Here is a 20,933-nt window from a genome sequence, read left to right as displayed (position 1 = left end):
CCCTGAGAAAGCAGGCAAACTGGGGCTAAAGTTTTCAGGGTGCACCCAAAACGCTCAGGGCACAGATGGAGGAGCGACTGAAAGAATAACAGTGAACTGTGGGTCTGTGCTGTCTGTGCTTCATTCCCACCTGGGCTTCTGCCAAATGGGGACAAGAGCCTTTGCAGGGCAGATGTGTGACTGACTGTACAGAGGGGTAATGATGATGATGCCCATTTCAACAAGGCCAAGGCTTCCCATGAGAGCATGGCTGTGCTGGCCACCCACCCGTCCCACAGCCCCGGTGCTGCCCCAGTGCCAGGGCAGGGCAAAAGCACACTCAAGGCAACTGCCCAGCAGTTCCCCGTGTACCTCGCTTCTCCTTCCTGGTCTGCACAAACTCTGAGTGCCGCAGGGTGCTGGGAGCCGTCCGCCTGTAGAAGCTGTTTCGCTGTAGCATGGAGCCCACCCCGTTTGCTTCCTCGGCCTCCTGCTCCCAGAGCTGGCTCCAGTCCATCCGGCCTGTGCGTACCCTTGAGCGCTCTGCTCCTCTGCTGCTCCTGGCTGGCATCCCAATACCTGGGGTTGCTCCTTCCAGCTCCCCACAGCTGTCATAGTCCATGTCCCATGTCTTGGACTGTGTGTAGCAGGTGCCTGATCCTGGGCTTACACTACTGTCTCCTGAGGACCAGACTGTAAATGCAGGAGCTTCGGAACTTTTGTCCAGACTGTTGTGGTCCATGACACGGCTTTTGTTCTGCCTGTGCCGCTCAGTATCTTCTTGGTCTACCTGGTCCCTGACACCTCTGTACCACCTTTCCTTCTCTCTATATGCCCCAGAGCCTCCATCCTGTCTATACCACTTTTCCCCCTCCCTATACTCTCCAGGGTCTCCCCACTGCCTATACCACCTTTCTTTTCCCCCATAATATCTTTCATCCTCACTGTAGTTCCTAGTACCTCTGTAATTCTGACACCTTTCCCTCCTCCTATAATTTCCAGAGCCTCTATCCCCTCCATACTCTTTTTCCCCCTCCATATACTGCCCAGGTATTCTGTCCTCTCTGTACTGCCCTTCTCTCATCTCAGAACTGCAGTTTCTGTATTTCACATCCTCTGTCTCATACAGCCTACAGTTTCTACCCTCTGTATCCTGGCTTTTGCCTTCCCAAACACCCTCTGCTCTCCTGCAGTTTGCGTACTGGATATCTTCCTTCCAAAAACCTCCACAATCTCCATTTGTGGTCCACTGGTCCATAGAAATGCCCTCCCCTCTCTTGTAACCATACCACGCACTGTCTGCTCCCCAGCAGCCTGGGTACTGCCTCCTTGCCCTGGGTCTGTCATTGCAGCGAGCCTCCCTGCGCCGTGCAGACACTCCAGCCACATCCTCTTTCCTTAGGGCACAACAGTCCTCATATTCCCAGCCAAGGAGTCGCCGCTCCTGCCTCGGATCCTCCAAGCCATGTTTTGTCCCAGGACAAGTGCACATAGCCCCGTCAGGGTGCGGCGAAGGGGCTGACTCCTGTTGCTGCCTGCTCCCTGAGGCCAGGCCCGGGCTGACGCAGCTTCTCCGCTTTGCTCCAGTGCTCCTGTCCCAAGTGAAACGCAGGTACTGCTTCCTGAAACCAGCCAGGAAGGGTACGAGAGGCGCAGGCCCAATCGCCACCAGCCCTGGCCTCCTCCACCTGCTGCCCAAAGTAATCAGTAACCAGCACCGAGGAGGGAGGCCAGGGCTGGGCAGGCTCTCACTGCCCAAACCGGCTCTACAGCTTTGCCAAAGCCTCTCTGCAGGAGGCTCAGAGGCAGGGAAAAGGAGGGCACTTGAGCATGCAGAAGCCCTGCCCCAAGACCAACGTCCTCAGGGGAGGGAAACAAGAAGGTGTGTGAGACCGCAGGAAGCCACAAACCAGACAGCATACCACATCTCCTTCCACTGCTTTCATGCTCCCACTGGGATGCAGGCTAAATGACGTGGTCTAGCAGAGGCTAGGCTCTGCTCCACACCTCACTGGGGAAACTGAGGCTTTCATGCTGCCTCTGGCTCAAACCTGATGCTGAGCCCATCCTCTTCTCGGCCCTCAACCACAGGTCCTGGGAAGAGCAGGAGAAGAGCAGAGAGCAGCTCGTTGTGTGACAGAGCATCCCTGAGTGGTACCTACACAGTGCCAGGCAGCCACAGTTGCCCTGTTCCTGCTCCAGGGCAAATGGCTGCTCTACCAGCTGACAGGAACAGGCTTGAAGGAACTATCTACGTTACAGTCCAGTGCCAACATGCACTATAAATTTCCAGGAGGCTACAGAAACACACACTCCAGTAACACTGCTAATTGCAGGGCACAACATCGTCCCAGTTTTCCATGACGAATGCAGGAGCACCTGTAAGAAACCAAGAAACAACCACAAGATGCCCTAGACAGAAAGCCAGAGAGTCCACAGATGTCATCCACATCTCAGGTTCTTGCAGCACTCATTAGGAATGTACAGCCAATGCTCCCAGCCCGTAGAAGACAAAACCCATAGACCCTCCTACTCTAGCTGCAGGAGGGTAAGCGCTAATCCTGCCCCAGCCTGGTGAGCAGCGAACACAAGACACACCAAAGAGCCAGCCTGCAGATTTTAAACACGTATTTTAGAAACCCACATACTTTCTGCTCTTCTTTTGGCTCCCCAAAGGACACACCAATGGGCTGGGTTCTCCCAAGACTATGCCAGCTCTATTTTGATTGCTGGTCAATGCCTAGTGAAAGCTTTTCTCCCTCCAGTGTGCCTCCACATTCCCCAACAGTGGCAAGGCAGAGGCCATGCCCTAGGCACAGCACAAACATGTTTTGCAACACCAAATTACTGATGCAGCCTGCTGCACTGAAGCTGGGCTAGCAAGCCTGAGACATACTCTCTGGCCACACTCAGATGTGACAGGAGTGATGTGACAGAGCTTGGGGAGGGCACATTTTTATCACAGGACCAGAGAGATTACTAAATCCTCAGGTCTCTTAAAGTGGTAAAAAATTCCCTAGGACTACCAAGGGGATAACTTCATAGGTAAGATGTCTAGGATAATGTGTTACTTCCTGCCTTTTTAGGCTTTCCAGTAAGCAACAGGGCACAAATTCCGCAGCATCTGTCCTCTTTCAGGAAGCACTGGGACAGTAGGAGACATTTCCCATCAAGATCCATCCCACCATAAAATTTCCCTTGAGATCCAACCTTCATTTTCATCTTCCTATCTTCACGTTATTTCATCTAGCCTCAAATCCTCTAAGCCTCTTTCCAAGCATCGTTCTCACATGCCACTGACGTGGAGGCTGTTTGTCACTCTGTTTCCTGGTGCACCGATACCGGCCTTCGTTCCATGTACTCTGCCTCAGACACAATCCTGCAGTGAAGTGCCTGGGCTCCCCAGCACTGATTAAGCAGTGGGAGGATGAAGCAATGAAGTCAGAGTGAGTAATCCCCAGGCAGGAGCTGACATTTCACTCCACCTCCTGCATGCAGTGCCCACATTTCCTGCACATCGTGGGTTTTGGTAACAGAACTCCAGTGTCAGAGCTCCTGGGAGATGCTGGCGAAGGGACTGTGGGAGATGTATGTGGTCCTGTCTTTTCACTTTGTCTACTGTAATATCAAGTATAATGTAATTAAAAGCACTGACCTTTATATGGCATCTTTGGGTTTCAGAGCCCAAACGTGCTGATATAATCACACAAAATTTCTTCACCCCGAGTAATTTTTCTCAGCTGCACAGACAGAAGTCATCTTTTTCAGCTACAGACATGCCACGATTTAAAGCTCTTTCTTGCTGTTATCAACGGCACAGCATCATTTTCCTGTCCTGGACTTCATGGATGGCAGAAGCACAGGGGTAGGCTTTACTTTTTGCCCACTAGCCCATCCCACTCCCAGGCCAGGTTCAGCACCCTTCTGTACTTCCCCTCTGATCTGAGTGACATTCCCCAAAAGTCTGTATCACCACCAGAGCAGAATGGGATGCAGGGAAACCCTGACAAGCTGAGGACAGTCATACCACAGACATCAGTCAACTCGAATCTCAACTGCAGCACCACCAGCAAAGTCACTCTGAAGTTGCTGCTTACTCCCCTACAGCTAAGAAAGGATGAGGCAGGGAGGCTGAACCTGTAGCAGCTGTGTTTTCACTCAAGAGCAAGGACAAACTGGGAATGGATCAGATCAAGGCTCTGGATGTATGGTGGGGCTGAACAGGAGGTGGGAAAGTTGGAAGGAAAAGGGGTTGGGGAAGGCCAGGTCTGAGGGATGTCCAGAGAATGACACACTCTCTGAGGCAAAATCATGATGATTTGTACTATAACAATGCTTACAAAATGACCAAAATCAGGAAGAAGGAAATAAAACACTGGCTCCAACAGTTCCTGTACGCAGCACGACACAGCTGTCCCCTTGAAGCATCCCATCCCATGCTGCTGCACTCACCTCTGAGCTCCTGCAGCTCCACGCTGAGGCTCTCGATGTTGGAGTCACAGAAATCAAGGTTTTCCAGGGTCTCTGCTCTCACCAGCTCATCCTGCTGCTCCTCCAGCATCAGACTTAGCTCAGCACGGGTCTTGCCATAAGCCTCCAGGTCTCGCTCCACCTCTCCAATCCTCGTCAGGAGAATGGAGCGGGGGGAAGCTGTTTCTGCCCGAGTCAAGTCCTCACGTCCCTCCTCCACCCGCTGCTCCTGGGCACTGGGCTGCAGCTGTGCAGGGACCACATTCTTCCGCTGGTTGCTTGGTGGAGGCCGGGGTGCAGGCCGTGAGGGCTTGACGGAGAAGGACAGAGACCTGCCTTTGGGCACCTGGCCACCCACTGCGTGCACAGCGGTTGTTGCAAAGCTGCTGGGCCGAGGAGGGGGTGGCCGCAGGGCTTTCCTCCTCTCTGGCTGCCTGGTGTGGGGTGCAGATTCAGGAGACCCACGGACAATGTCCTTCTCAGAGCTGTAGTCCAAGATAGAGAAGTGGCGAGAGACCTTGTCCTGTTCAGCACTGGTACTTGACAGGCTCTTCTCAAACTGTGCCAGCTGCTCGGTCAGTTTGGAGTCAAGGTCTGTGCAGCCATCCCCCTGTGCTGTGAGTGGAGAGCATTCCCCCCAGTTCCCAGCCCGTGTGTCCAGGCCCACCTGAGCACGTCCCAGGCTGGAGGAACAGGGTTTGGACTTCTCCTGTTGACTGTACACACAATTGTCCAGGTCCTGGGCACTGCTCTGGCTCTCCTGGGGCTCAGATGCTGTCCAGTTGTCAGGAGAAGTCACCTGGCTCCTGCAAAGATCCTGGGGAGAGGGAGGAGCTTGGCGGGGCACAGTGGGATGGTCTCCATCATGCTCAGGTAGGGTGTGAGTTTCTGAGTTTCCTGGGGAGGCTGAAACAGTCCCCACAGTCTCCAACTCACCTGCTTGGTCAGGCTTGTTGCCTTGTTGGGGAGGCAGCTGAGCAGAGGGGAGAAGGCCATTGACTGTCTTTGTGTGGCCAAAGGGAAAGGAGTCTGCTGTGCCTTTGGAATATGGTCCTTGGTGTCCTGTGCTGGGAAAGGTGTCATGCTGTCTCAAGTCAGTGGCAAGAGGATCCCCTGACCTCCCTACCTGGTGAGTCAAAACGGTGTCAGGCTCAGGGTGTGCTGCTAAACCATCCTCCTTTTCCCTGCCATCCTTCCCTGGCAAAGGAAGAGATTCAGAGCAAGTATCTTCCAGGTCCTGATGGATGGTCACTCCACAGCTGCCTCCATCTTGGGGATCCGCAGCACCTGCCTTATCCCTGCAAGCCTCAGAGGCTTCCAGCCTCACAAATCGGTGTGGAAAGATGCCACGTTTCCCCCTCAGCTCCCCTTCCAGCCATCCATCCTCCAGAACGCCTATGATTCGAATCCTGTCACCCACATCAAAATCCAGTTCCTTGGACTCCAGTGCTTGGAACTGATACAGGGCAACACCGTAAGTGCTCCCTGGCTCCTCCTCCTCCTCGGGTGGTGCTTCCACTGTCCCATTGGTGTCACAAGTCTCTGTGGGTTCTGGATCCACTGAGGTTCCTGATGCTCGCAGAGGAGTAAGCAGTTCCACAAAACCCTCTGGGAAGATGCCCCTATGGCCTCTGAGCTCACCTTCGAACCATCCAGGCTCTGGGATGCCAACAATGTTGATCACATCCCCTTCCCTAAAGTCCAGTTCCTCCTCTAGCTGAGCAGACAGGTCCATTAGGGCCCGGGCTTGGCCCAGTGAGTAGGCAGGCACCTCCAGGAGAGCGCTCTGGGACAGCTGACGGCTCTGAACTGAAAGGCACAACTCCCGCACACATGATGAAGGGAAAAAGCCCTTGGAACCCCAGCTGCTTCGGCCCTGGAGCCAGCTGGAGGCCAGGGACCCCCCCAGGATCACCAGGTCTCCTGTAGGGAATGAGACAAACCAGTTTAAAACTGCCCTCATGACTGCTTCCCACCTCTTATTCCTGCCTCCCCATGTCCTTGCTTTCTGTGGGTGAGGTCTCGTACTCTGCACAGAGTGTACTGCATGCTGAGGTTGCACAAGAAAACAGAGCAGGGGTAAGGCATGAAGCATTGGCAGCCTCCTGCACATGAGTCTAAGATACACAGTTTTGGCTGCCAAACTCTGAAGGTCCACCAAAGCTTTGATTTCTCCCCCAAATGCAAGTATAAGATCTGGGGACTGGAAGGCAGTTAAAAGGCAGATGGAAGTTTACTATGATCAGACAACTCCAATTTTTGGAGTTTCAAGAGTAACAATAGATCATGAGAAACTGGTACCAGTGTAGCCGAAGCCCAAACGTCCATGGTGGATTTGATATGAACCACATCATGAGGTTATCAGGAAATTCCTCTCTCTCTCCTGTCACTCTAGGCAGGATGCTGTGACTGCATTCATGCTTCTGGAAGGCCAGGTGAGGGCTATGAGGTTCCAAGCAAAAGAAGGGAATGCTGATTACCTCTTTGCAATGACAAGCTCCCTGGCTCTTGAGACGTGAAGTCACTGGTACAAACAAACAGTTTTTCTCCCTGCTTCAAAGGGGGAATATCCACAGGTTCCACAAAGCTGCTTGGAAACTGCCCTAAAATGAAAAGCAGTTGTCAGCAATGAGTCTTTCCTGTAACCCACCACCACTCCCTCCACCCTCCTTCCAGGCTTTGGGATCTACTAATATCTTACTGAAGGAAAATACCCAGCTACCCAGGGCACCTCCTTAGTAGCATGGTGGAAAAGGAACAAGTTTGGGAGTTGGGAATTCCTGAGGTTTTAAATGCTTAAGAGCTAACAGGAAACAAAAGACTCTGTGCCCCGGCTCACTCCAGGCAACCAACAGTCTGTGTTCATTACTGAGACTGTGCCACCAGCATGGAGTTTCTGGGAATAGACATACTAGATTTTCTCTGCTTTTGTTATTTGCTTAGCAGCTCACAGCCTGATGTGGACCGAGATCCAGTAGGGCCGGATAACAATCCACTGGGCACATCCACTTGGTGCTCTTCTCTCTGTAAGGCTTGGCTCCTGTACGGCCTCAGCGTGGAAGCCAGGCCACTACATTCAGGATAACCTTGTCTATGAGTCACAGGCTCTGTCACAGCTTCAGCACCACTGAGGCTCCAGGGACCTTCCTTACTTTATCACCACTGTGCACCTATTTCACTGTGGCACCCACTGCTGAATGCCCAGCTATTCTGAACAGGCCATAGCCAGACATGGCAGCACATGCTTGCTGGCCATCACAAGATACCACCCAGCTACTAATCTCAGTCCTGGGAGCACAGGATGTGGCAGAGCCCACTGCAAAGGCTACTAAAAATGTCATTCCTGTCTTTCATGATTTGTGGCAAGGGGACTTGATGCAGTATGGGTTAGTAGCACTTCCAGCATTCACACCTGATGCTCCAATACAGCATCCAGGTTCTCCAGCAAAACCTGGAGACACCATATCCTAGACACCCAAAACTCTGCACTAGGATTAGACAATTTGGCATCTGTTATCATTAACCTGAGATGCAACCAGCAGCCCACAGGCTACTAGGCTTAATAGCTTTCTTCACAGTTTTAACCAACTCTACCTCTTTTTCCATGTCTTAAGTTTCCTGCTCTGTAGATGGAAACAACCTAATGCTGTTTGAAAGGAAGTCATGGCGCTACATTAAGTATTCCCCAGAGTACTGAGTATCATTACCGGTAGGCTGCAGCACCTCCACAGCTACTCTCAATAGCACTTTTTTCAATTCCCTACAACTTTAGCTTAGAAAACTGGGCAGAAAACTACAACAGCTGTTCCAAGGGAAAGCAGGAATGCAAGTGGGTTTTGAGTTAAAGGTCACTAAAAACCATTTGGTTTGACTTCAGTGTGTTTCTTTATCTTTGAGCTACAACACACATCTGTTTACTATTCCTTAATAGCTTCATCTTCTTGAGAACAAGCGTATGAGTTATGCTGGGAGACAAAACTGTGGTGAAGTAGATACTGGTGATTTCTGCAGAAGTAATTTGTGCCCAGTGACTTCAGCAACAGCAGGACCAGGCATATGTTCATTCAATGCCATTCATCAGCTACATGGAGCATAGGAAATAAGTCCTTGTCTCCACCTTTGCTCCTGTTCATCTTTGTTTTAGCCAGGTGACAGCTTGCAGTTGTTAGCAGAGCCCAGACTGCTGCTGCAATAGCAGCCCCATCTCCATGACTGACGATGAAACTCCAGTCCCGCTTCATGCTGACGACAAAGACAGGCTTATGCTTTGAAGTGGCCTGGTTTTCATCTCCCTGAGAGCTCACACATCCTCTCACCATCAGTATTAAGATGAGAAAGAGCTGCTTAGACAGAAGACTACGGGACTCTGTTTCACTGAGAGCATTTTGCTGCTTCAGAAGTTTCCCACGCCCCTCCAAAAGTTTAAGTCTTGCACACTACTTCAGGCACCCAGCTAATGATGGCAGCTTGTGCAGGAAAATGCTTTAAAGCGGAAAGGAGGAAGTGGAGCTTGGAGGGGCACACATACTCCGTCACTGCGTCTCCCACTGACTTGACCTGACAAGGTCACTTGGATGTGGATGCATTTCCACTCTGGGTGCATCTGTTTCCTCTCTCCCCGTCCACTGTCACAGCAGATCAGTGCATAAACTAGCCAGGAAATGGGCTGTCTCACGACAGAGGACTGAGCAACTAGTCTTGTGAAGCTCTAATCTCCTTGAGAACAGACCCTCCACTAATCTCTCTCAAAAAAAAACAAGCTGTCCCAACAGATGATGCAAAGCTGGCAGGAGACCAGTGATGGGCAACCTGCACCCTCAGTCCATGAAAGATTCAATAAATTCAATCTGGTCCTGCACAGCACTGGCCAAGGGAAGGTGTACTTACAGAGTGGACATTTAGCTGGCACACCTGTAGATCTAGGTGCCGCATTTCCAGCTCTCACCTGTGACACCTTCCTTCTTGCCAAGGAGCCAGAACTCATCCACCACGGACAGCACCTCGATGACATCTCCCACAAAGAGAGGCAGCTCTTCAGAGACGCTGGGACAGAAATCAAAGACTGCTCGTACCACAGAACCAGCTTCCATTGCACAGGGTCTGAAGGTGGATCAGTACCTAAGGCTGAGACATAGCAGGAAGTTTGATGGCAGCCAGAAGCACATGAAATTATCACATATACATCCAGAAAGTAAAACCTTCCTGACCAAAAGAGGCAGGCACAGTGTGAAGAGGTCCTGTCCTGAGCTCCCTGAAACCCCTTGTCACATAAAGCATGCTGCAGGAGCAGAGGGTCTCAAGCAACGCAACCCCCCTGCTCTATCCTGCCTTGTCCAGCCCTCTGGCTGTCTCTGCGGGGACACCTGTTTGTGCTACAGCGGAGGGAGAAGCAACAAGAAAATTGGAAGGCAATTCCCGTCAGGAAGGAAGCAAGAGAAGGGAAGGAAGCTCAGCACTTCCCTGACATGCAGTGCAGGGCCCTGAGCCCAACAGGGCTGAGAAGGCAGATAGCACCACTCACCTGCACAGTCCCTCCACACATGCTCTGATGGGATGGGGAGAAGTGTTCCCCTCCCCGTGCCATTACTCAGGGAGACAAGAACTGCGTGCTGGACCAGAGTCACACTTCTGTCCAGCAAGAGAAGATGCACAAAGTTCACTCAGGCAAGCTCACCTCACCATCCTCTTCCCCACTGGCGAACTCTTCCCACCCCTGCCTGGTCTCACCCAGCCTGTGAATCCTCGGACTTGGCTCAAAATGCCCCTTCTCCTTTCTATGTACCAGGCTCAGCCATCCATGGGAGGCCTCACCAGGGCTCTTGGCAGAAGCCAGGCTGAGATGAGGGTGCAAACCCTGCCCAGGCTTAAATTCCCTCTGGCAGGGCGAAGGCAGGCAAAAATGTCCTCATCAAGACCTACATCCTGTATCCCCCCCTTCCTCTGGAAGCAGTTGCTAAGCCAGGACACTTTTCTGTACTGTCTTTGCTTTGAACCAAGCAGTCTCATCATCAATGCAATACAACACGCCAAGGCAGCAGCAGTCCTGCAGCTACAGTTGCTCCTTCCCCTCTTCCTGGACCACTTGGGAGAGGAACTAAAAGGCACAGCCGTCCAAGGCAACCAGGAACTCTTAAGACTACTTTTCAACATCTGCACCTCAGACCGGTGCTTCCCGCTACAATCACACTCGGAGCATGGCACTGCCAAACACCCCTCCAAGACATTTTCAGAGCCCTGCCATCTGTGAGGCCAGGATACCAGCATCCTCCCCACCAGCACCCCCTCCCCCCCCCCTCCCGGTTGCTTTCCTCCCACATCACAAGCAGAGTCCCTGCTCCGTCCAGTCGGACACAACTTCCCTTCACTGGACTCAACCTTCCCCCCTCCCAAAGTGCTTTTACATGCATGGTGAACACTCACCACCCTTCAAGTGCCACCTGGCTGGTAACCCATGTACTCAGCACGGCTTGTCGAACTGTCCTGTCCAGCTAACAGCAGTAAGAGCATGGTGACGACAGATGCCACCACCCACAGTGAGCACATGGGGCCCCTGGGGCCCCATTTCTCCATATAGGCACACAAAACCCACCTGAGCCCTCAGAGCTGGGAAGAGGAGAAGCTAACACAGGGAGGAGAAAAACATCCCTGCTAGCGAGGTGCAGGCAGCCTCCAGCGCGAGTGCCAGAGAGGGATCCAGCCAGGGAAAGGCTTTCTGCTGACAGGACCACTCTGTTTATCCAGTCCGACTCACCTCCTGGGAACAAAGCGGGTTTGTGCTCGGCAGGAACAGCTTCCTCAGCACGTCCCTCCCCACCCCCAGCCGTACCCCTGCTGCTGCCAGCATGCTTGGCCCAGCCACCCTCACCTCGGCCAGCCGGCCCTCACTCCTATTGCTCTCCACTGCCTTCCCCATAGCATGTGGGCTCCTTGGGGCACAGGCTGTCCCTTTGTCACCAGCATTGTGCTGGCTGCACAAACAAAGAGCCCAATATCCAGCCGCCGACGGCACTTTGCCACCAAAAAGAGATGAATGGACTGGAGTGAATCAGGAGCACAAAGAGCTGCAGTTCGGGGTAGCAGGAACCTACTGAGGCAGAAGGAGTAACAGTATTAAAAACATGACCATGTGGAGCAGGAAAAAAGATGGAAGAGCCATCAATTACCTTGGAAATACTAAAGACAAGGGAGGATCCCTGCAATGCTTGAGGTGGGGTGTCTGGGACATAATGCTGCATGCTCTGACCAGAATGGGCAAGCAGCAGCGACAGGCACAGCAGTAGCAGCCCCCTGCAGGCACCGGAGGCTGCTCTCCACCCTGAAGACTGGCTGCCAACATTGTTCAGGTCCTAGGAATCCTTGCCATGGTCTGAACATGCAAACTTCACAGCTGCACTAGACAAACGGCAGGGGGAAATAGCGCAGGCAATATTTTTGGGGTAGTTTCTCCAGGAGTGCATGATGGCACAGTGCGACTTCTTGCATATCTTCTGTCAAAAGTGTAATGTAAGAGTGGGATGAGGAGTGCCAGGACTACAGCATGCGTGCTGCAGACCAAACCTTGGTTTTGCTGCAATCACTGGGGCTGAGGTTACAGCCCTCCCACTGCCCGAGGCTCAGATCCTGCCCATGAAAACAGCAGCGTCACTTCCTTAACTCACCTGGAGCTCTGGGGACTCATTAAAATGTAAAAGATTTTCCAATGAGACAGAAGATCAAGAAAGTAAGGCAGGACTGCAATTGTTCCATCATGTATATATTAGTTGCGGTTATAATAAAACACGGGCACGACCATATTCATGTGAAAAGCATTCCCTGAGAGCCAGCCCATGAGGTAAGAAAATGTAGTTATTTCTGAAACTGCCAAAGAAGGAATCCCAACAATCTCATGTTCCCTCATCAGTACCAAGAAGAGCAGGATCGATTCCTGACTCCAATAGAGCCCAGAGGGCATACCACTGTATTTGAAAGCAGTGAATCAGCCTTGTGAAGTTTGCTTGCTCCATAACACGAACTGAACACAAAATGCTATGTTTTCCAGGACCGTGGCCTTGTTTTACTCCATGGAGTGTTGCTGCCAGAGTTTTCTCCAAATCCCCACCTAGAGGAGGAAGCCTCCCAGCATCTTCCACACTGGAAACTGAACTGAATCCAACTCTTCAGGCTTAACGATGGACCTGAGCTTCTCCCAGATCCACCCTGATATCTGGTGAAAACATTCAGCAACAGCTCATGCAGGGGCTCCAGCAGGAAAAGCAGAGCGCAGGGAGAGCCGGGCTCCGCCTGCGATTCCCAGTGAGTCAGGGCTCCTGAGGGCTCGCCAAGCACCGTCCCCTCTCACCTCTAGGACGGGTGATCCCTGCCTGCCAGGGGTCAGAGGGAGGGAAGGCTCTCCACAGCTGAGCCAGCACTGGGACTTCACGCTGGAGGAGGCCAGGCCTGCGAGCGGCCGCACTCCTGCCCCGGCCCAACAGCGGACCCGCATCCAAACACAGCCTCACCCTGCAAGTATAAAGCAGCAGCATAGCCCCGAACTAAGAACCCCACTAAGAACACGCTGTCTCTACCTCGCTGCCTGGTCCTGCACAAACTAAGTAATGTGCTCCTGCCGCCTGCCTACAGCCTGCCTGGTGCTTGACACAACCACATGGTGCAGCAAGGCAGAGAGTGGATTCTCAGGGCATTAATCACTCCCCCCAGCCTGCCTGCATGCATGTTCAGCACACATTAACATGACCTCCATGGAAGACTGCCTAGTGCACCATTAGCTCTGGAGTGTGTCTGGTCCAGTGTGGGCTGATGAAAGGAGTGACCAGAATGAAACAATAGCTATTAACTCTGTTACAATACTGGTCTGAGACCTTCAACAGAGACTGGATCAAGCCACAAGTAGCCAAGAGAAGGCACACACTGACAACTTCTTGTATCCCTCCTTTCTTTTTGCAGCTGAAGTTGTGCAGGGTAAGAAGTCTCAAATAATGGGCTCACCACCACCACTACAAATGCTCAGGCATTTGCTCGAAGTGCCGTAATTTAGATGGAAGTAGACCTACTGAAAATGGTGATACAAATGTCCTTTTTGCATCTTTTTAATGGTAAGGGTGAGCAAATAAGTCTCTGATGAGTTTCTGTACCTCAGAAACAGGGATTCTGCCTTCCCTGGTTTGCTGAAAAATGCTGAAACAAGGATTTCAAGCACTTAAAGAGATAAGGCAGAAACCTTTTTAGGCTGATTACAGAAACTATTAGCAGCCTTAGTAAAAGGAGAGACCCTGAGGGTTTGCAGACAGCTAATCCCTGGTATGCCCAAAGCGATGATCAGATCACGCGATAAAAAGCAGTAATGGATGAATGCCACAGAATTAGCAGTGAAACCCGCAGACTTCACAGGCACTAAAACCACTTGTCTCTCTCAAATTCTCAGCTTCTCACCCAAGAAGCAGTGCTGTTAGAACCTGCTTGTGCTGTAACTGAAAAACGAACATTTCACCAAACAGACCCAAAACATGCAGTGTGGGCTTCCACAGGCACAGCTAGTTTGAACAAGAGGGACAAGTGGATTCTTGTGCAGCAGATGCCTAAATCTCTATAACTTTAAAGCCTGCCTGAGCAGCTGACCAGGAAGGAGTCAGATTCTCAGAAATGTACAAAAGCCACACCTGTTGCAGCATGATTAAAGAAATTAACATTAAAAATATTAAACAAATACTGCCAGTGATCTTTCTTAAAGATTAAAAACCTACATGCATTTCACCTAGGTCTTTTCATGCCTCCTTCCGCTCATTACAGCTCAATGCCTGACAAGAGGTACACCCTCCAGCTGCTGGCTTCAACAAGAGACCTGCTGCAGCTCTCACTACACTCTAGGCTGCAGAATCGGTACCTAACATGCAGTGGGAGGAAACCAGGAGTGATACTTGGCTTCTCATGCCATTGTGTGAAGAACAGAAGCTTACTAACTACATGCCGAGGCATTTCTACCCTCTTCTTCTGCTCTTCCCCATGGTCTCCAACAGCCCTCCTTTCCTCCTCCTTTCCTCACTGAATCTGCACAGCTTGCACAGTCCTCATCCACACTTCGAGGTTAGGACATTGCCTGCACACCAGAACACCCTGACTGCTCACACCAGCCTTCAGAACCATTGCCACCCACAGTCACTCCCCCTGTTTGGAGCAGAACATGCTGCTCTGTAAGCTCCCAGAGGTCCCTGCTTGCCTGCACATTCCTGGGTGAGATAAACAATACCCCACTGAACCAGGCTGCCTGAGCCATGGCTGGGATAGTAGGCCTGTGGCTCAGGCAAACTGCAGAGCTGACCCTATGAATCCAGACAGAACGGACAATGAAGCAAGCAGGGCAAAACCCAGACTAATGGTGTGGAGGAGAGGAGCCTTTTCCCACTGGGGAAATGCTGACTGCTGCAGCCTCTCATTAAGATGTTCTGCTTGTCTCAGCAGATCCCAAAGAGCCCCCCCTGCTGAGCTTCACACAGTGAAACACCAGATCTACTCTTTGGCACTCCACCTCCTAACCCAATATGGCTCCCAGAAGGAAGAGGAATCTCCTCACTTTAAAAAGAAATAGCTTCTTTTGCTTTGACTGTGCCCAAACCTCATTGGAACTAATGCATTCAGGTTGGATCATCAAGCCCTCCAGAACCAGGACCACCAAAGACAAGGGCTGCTTAAGCAAGCTCTGGCCTCCTACCACACATGTGGCAGTTTGGGGTATTTACCACAGGAGCTCTGCCACATACCACACACGTAATTCAAACCACTACTTCTCTCCAGCGGGGCCCTGGCTATCACACTGTTCTCACCTGCTCTGTTGCAGGACATGGCTGAGGTCAGGCTGGTGGCATTTGCATGGAGTTAAGTGTAGCTTGGGGAGGAAGGAAGAGGAGCTTGTGCTGGCCAGACAGCAAGCAAATGAAAGTCATCTGGAAAACAGAGTGCAGCATCAATTTTTAATGCAAAGCAGAACACCTTGCCACAACATGTGAGCATGGAGACTGTGATGGATATTTAATCTCTGGCACTGGGGACCCAAGCATGCAAAGGCCAGAACACCAGGTTAGGAGACAGAGTTTCCCAAATTCTGTGTGGAGTGGCTGCACACACCCTACAGAGCCGCTACCAAGTCCAGTCTTCTTCTACCCCAAGGCAAATGGTTGCCTCTCTTGCCATTTTTTCAGACGGGCTAAAACAATACGATTTAGAATAAGGCACAGACAAAACCCCAAGAACACTTCTGCTGTGTGCTACCCCTGGCTGGGCTGCAGGGGTAAGTTGCATACAATTACAAAACTAGTCATTACACCTTGAGTATGCATTCAAAACAGGCTGAACTGGGGCTACAACAACATTCCTTAACACTGGAACACTTGACTTTGTACCCTGAACAACAATTTTCAAGATAGCTTTTGGACAGAATCCCACTATAATGCTTTGAGTGCTGGGCAGGGAGTCCAGAAATCTGGAAATTACTTAAGTTTGACTTGGAAGCTCTGCTCTTCGTTCCTGTTCTTCACTGCTTTTTATCTACAAAGAACCTAAATCCCCAGCAAGGACTTTGCTGATACCTCTTCCTTTCAGATCCCCAAGGCGCTCCTGAGAAAGCAGCAGATTTTATACCTAAAGAAAGGTTCTAAAAATAAGACAAAGCAAAAGCTGTGTCACTCAGAAGTGGGGTTGAGCAATCCTTAGAACATGATTAGAAAAATACTTTTGCTAGAGGTCAAGGGGAAATTATCAGTTAAGGTAGTGAAATGCTAAGATAAGAACAACTCAGGCTGTCCCACCCAAGCTCACATCACCACCATCACAAAGTCCTTCTGAACAATCACCCACTGCAGAGATGCCTCAATGGCATGCAGAACCCTGACACGTCACACAGCCACGCTTCTCATGATAGCTACCAAAGCCAGTGCTCTGCAGGGCTCAGAGTGTCACTCCTTTCCTCCCTCCTACTGCTCAGTTCCTCCTGTCCCCTTTGTTCCCCTCCTGTCTCCCCCATGTTCACATCTCTCTAAAATGGCTGTATGTTCATATTAGTTCCTAATACTAATGCTAAGCAGAGCAGCTGGAGAGAGAACTGAAACCTTTGGCCTTGGCAGAGCAGAGGATTTCAAGAACAGAATGGCAGAAGCCAACTCAGAGATGTGGACATTATGAGTGCTAGGGAAGGCCTTGCAAATAAGCAGGACACATTTAGACACAATGCCCAGCACGGCTTGAAGCCAGAGGAGTGAGTCAAGATGAGGGGGATGATGGTGACGTCTCGTAGCACGGCAGAGGCTGTATTTGGCAAAGCATCTGCAAAACTGCAAATCTTGTATCTACAAACTCGTTCAAGCCTTTTGCAGAGGAAAAGAGGACTGCAATGGAAGCAAAGGAGAGAAAGGCAAGGGGAGAGAGCCTTCTCAGAAGGGAAAGTTATAGAAACATGACAAACTTCAAAACAGATATGTTTATGACATAACTTGAGGCTTTCTAGGTATTACAGCAAGGAGAATGAGATGTGATAGAATGGAGGTGTGAGCAGTGCTTCAGAGGGAGCAGAGCTGTTTGAACACATACACACCCACCCCCCAAGGCTAAATTGCATCAGGGACAGGATCAGCTGAGGAACTGTTCAGGGTCAGCAAAAGGGTCAGTACAGGAACAGCTGCAGCCTCTCAGGTGGTGTTGAGGGTGAACCAAGCCTACATCCCTTGGCAAGGCCTCTGGAGGTGGCACCTCCAGTTCATCGCTCTTAAAGTACAAGGCAACAGTGTCAGACTGGCAGCAACGGAGGGATTTGCATTTCCTATGGCGAGAAATGTGGAACTCTCCTGATTTTCTCTTCCTAGGCTGGTACAAGCAGAGCAGATGGTCTCAGAGGAGCATCTGGGGAAGGCGCAGCACTGCAGTGTGGAGCTTCTGCTTTGTGTTCAACCACCTGTGCCACCCTTCACCAGTGCTACTGCTCCAGGCCCAGACGTTCACATTTTCTACAGCACCGAAGTGCTCCCCTGCAACCAGCTGTCCGTTCAGTCAGTGTCAGCCACCACCAGCTGCACGCCTGCCTGGTGGGTGACCACCCCCGGTTACCACTGCTTGTACAGACCAAAAGCCAAAGGGACGCAATGTAGGGAGTACACAGGCAGCTCTCCCTGTACCCCAAAGCTGCGCTTTCCTGGGCCCGAAGCGCTCCTAGGGGACCATGGGCACCATGGGACAGAGCCAGGGGGTACAGCAAGCACCCAGCCGTGCTCGAGTGCCTCACGCTGCCGCAGACCGGCTGCTGGCATGAGGAGCGCACCCAGCCGAGCTAGCAGCACCCAGCCAGGGGCACCCGCCACCCGAGGGCCGGCAGAACCTCGGCCTCGGCAGGGCGGCGCAGGGCAGAAGGTGCCGGTATGGGATGAGAGAGCAGCAGGCGCCGGGTTGAGACGGGAACAGAGGCGGAGGCCGAGCTGCGGAGGGGGGACGGCGGAGGCGCAGGCCAGGCGGCCGAGGGGGCGCGCACGGAAGGGGGAGGTGGAAGCCCGGCCGGGCGGCGGGGCAGCGGCGAGGCCGGGCGGCGGCGGGCAGTGAGCACCCGGCTCCCGCAGCCACTCCGGCGGGTCCCTACCTTCTCCCGGCCCGCTCCGGGCGCCGCAGCCGCTCCGGCCCTGCGGGTCCCGCTCCCTCCTCCGCCCCCCCACGGCTGCCCAGCCCCGCCCGGGCCCAGGCCCAGGCCGGCCCGGCCCCCAGCGCCCGCCTGGCCTCGCAGAGCCCCGCCCGGCCTCGCAGAGCCCCGCCCGGCTGCCTCCGCATGGCCCGGCCAGGCGGGCGCGGCGTGGTGGCGCTGAGAGGAGGTGCTGCTCAATGGGGCCGGGCCCACAGCCTGGGGGACTCCCTGGTCGCGTGACATAGGGATATCCCCCTTGGCCCCACGGTGCGAGGCAGTTCCCCCAGCGGTCCACGGGGACACCTCGATGGGGGACACGCTGCCCAGAGTGGGGTGCAGCCATTCCGATAGCCAGCAGCCTGGGCACAGCACCCATGGTCGGGTGCTTGCCAGGGCACTCAGGAGTTTGGTGTGGAGCAAGACAGGCAGCTGCCTCTTCCACTTCTGCCTGACAAAGCGAGGCCTCCTCACAGACACAAGCAGCACCGGGGCTCTCCTTTCCCGCTGTAGCTTTCTCCTGGGTGTTTCTTGCTGCTTCGTGGGCTGACAGCTGACAAGTGGGACTGTGCTGTCCATCTGGTGCAGTCTCAGTTTTGCTGCTAGGAGCTGCCTTGGCTGCTTAGATACACTGTAAGATCATGCCAGAGCACCAAGATGGGGAAAAACAAATAGCTCCAGACAGGAAGCCGTGGAAGGGAGGGCCACTTTGTGCATCACACTCCGGTTGGGCACACTAAGTGCAGTATGTCCTGCACTAGTTTTCCTGGCAGGCCAAAAAAAGCCTTTGTGCCTCAGGGGATACCATGCCTCAGCAACACCTTGTAAAGCCCGGAGTCTCTCAGCCCCCATAGCAGTTACCACCGTTTGGCACTTGTTAGTGCATTTAGCTACACTTCTCCATGGCAACCACGCAGCTCCCAGCTTGGCTTGCCACCAGCCAGGAGCCGGGTATGCAGGGTGCGTCGCACGCACTGCTGTGAGTCGTGTTGGTACATGCACAGGCTGGGCGCTGACTCCCCGCCTGCTCTCCTGAGACAGGGACCCACTGTGCTGTCATGGCTTGAAGTTGTTGGCAGACTGCCTGAAAGTGCAGAGGGAGCTGGGTGCTCTCTTCCCCACAGGTATGAATGCTTGTGTATGGTTCGCTGGAGCTGAAGAATGGACACCAGCCCCTGCCACAGGGCTCTAGATGTCCTCTCACCCTAAATTTCTGCTGGTTTTGACTGCTGAGACAGGTTTTGACTTTTTGGCTTTTTGTCATGCCAGTCCCTCCTGCAGCCTTTCAGGTCACTGCCATGCCCAGTTCTCCTCTGCTGACATCCCCAGCAGAGCTGCCTCACTCTTCTTTGAGTTCAGCTACTTGCATTTTCCCTTTATCTGCGTCCTCCATGCCAGCCACAGAAAGCAGCAGGCATTGCATGCACAATCTCATCCACTCTCCACAGTGGGGTTTCTGCTCATCCCCCGGTACTCACAGGTGTGCTTGTAAGAGTTTTGGTTCATTCTTCTGGGCCTGGCTTCAGTTTGTTTACATGTTTCTCCAGTGTCTGCATGCAGATCTGGTCCCCTCATCTCAGAAAAGTTAGAATGGAAGAAGGTTTGGAGGCAGGCGGTTATAGATGCTCAGAGGTGTGGGAACAGACTGTACAGTGAACAAGTGTGTAGACTGGAACTCTTCAGCTTGGAAGAAGGATGTAGGGTGGAGGAAGAGATCTACAAAATCATGAGTGGCCCAGAGAGGATGGGGAGGATCGGCTGTTTGCTGTGTCTTCTGACACAACCCCGTCAACTGCTTTTGCCTTGACTGGAGTCTCGAACACGAAACCACTGCACTGCAGATGTTATGTTCAAAGGTTTAGCTCTGGTATGCTTCTTGCAGTATGGGGGCTAAGTTCATGGCAAGCCTGTGAGAGTCGTGCTTAAGCGAGTGCTGCCTCAAGAAACATTTTGTAATCATGTTTTCACATGGAGAGTTCGGCCACAGCCAAGTGGAGCTTTACCAAACTGTTCAACACAAAAATATTCAGAGCTGGGAGGAGAATGAGCTGGACAAATCCCAGCCTACAGACAGAGTCAGTCCTCCAGGTGCTTGTATTTCACAGGAATCCCCTTGTAGGGGAAAAAGCTTGTGACTGAGATAAATTTTGCTGCTGCGCTGCCAGCTTCACAGCAACCTGCGAAGGTGAGTGACGTGGCCTCTTGTGCTGGCTGTCCTGTTCTAGAGAAGTGCTCTCCTCTGACTCTCCCCTGGAAAGTAAAGGGAATTGAGATGGTTCTGCATTTTCTGGGACCACAAGAGGGCAACATGAGAGCACCCTGCAGCCAGCAGCCTCAGCAAGGCGACGGCTTGTGATGGTGATGGCATGGGCAGCTCTGTGCGGCCTGAGCATCACCCTGGCCAGGGGCTGCCCAGCTGAATTACCCAATTGAGGGCTGCTCCCTGGGAGCCCTTTCCTTGCTCTCAGCTTCACACACATCCTCAGAGGTGAGTGGTTAGCTCAGCAGCTGAGCTAGTACCATGGCTGGAGGCAGCAGTATCTTCCTGCATATGAGTTGGAGAGGTGGTGACAGCAAATCCTTCTGCATGCTGCATGGGGCCAGGCTGTGAGATGAAGGGTGGCCTCCCTCATTCTGCCTGCACGTCCACCAGGAAATCTTTTTGGACAATGTGCACTGACACGTGGCTTCAAACAGGAGGCTCCAGGATCTGGAGTGATGCTGCTGGGCTTGCCAGGGAACAAGGAGTTAATCCACACAGAGTTAGAAGATCTTGGCCTCACCATCTTTTTCACTTCCATCACAAAAAGATAGAAAACTACAGAATATGAATTCT

The 20,933-nt window shown here is 52.5% G+C and overlaps 1 protein-coding gene across 7 annotated transcripts in view; it reads right to left on the bottom strand.

The window, feature by feature from the left end:
- DNMBP (dynamin binding protein) overlaps positions 1-18,152 on the bottom strand; it is a 34,597-nt gene extending 16,445 nt beyond the window's left edge. Inside the window, exons 1-5 of one of the 7 annotated variants that reach the window (XM_062610397.1) lie at positions 18,062-18,077; positions 11,039-11,203; positions 9,395-9,573; positions 6,930-7,052; positions 4,432-6,372 (exon numbers count right to left, since the gene is read on the bottom strand). In XM_062610397.1, the coding sequence (XP_062466381.1) occupies positions 4,432-6,372; positions 6,930-7,052; positions 9,395-9,539 (2,209 nt within the window). In that variant the 5' untranslated portion in view covers positions 9,540-9,573; positions 11,039-11,203; positions 18,062-18,077. Of the gene's footprint in view, positions 1-351; positions 1,370-4,431; positions 6,373-6,929; positions 7,053-9,394; positions 9,574-11,038; positions 11,250-18,061 lie in introns of those variants that run through there. The other 6 variants (XM_062610396.1, XM_062610398.1, XM_062610395.1 and 3 more) reach the window with 6 other exon arrangements.
- Positions 18,153-20,933: the final 2,781 nt, after the last annotated feature.

This window comes from Pezoporus occidentalis, unplaced genomic scaffold, assembly GCF_034315485.1.
Source record: "Pezoporus occidentalis ecotype Australia unplaced genomic scaffold, CSIRO_AGI_Poc_V1 ctg147, whole genome shotgun sequence".
Taxonomy (NCBI): Eukaryota; Metazoa; Chordata; class Aves; order Psittaciformes; family Psittacidae; genus Pezoporus; species Pezoporus occidentalis.
Note: the sequence above shows the minus strand (reverse complement) of the source record. Positions and strands in the feature narration are given on the sequence as shown.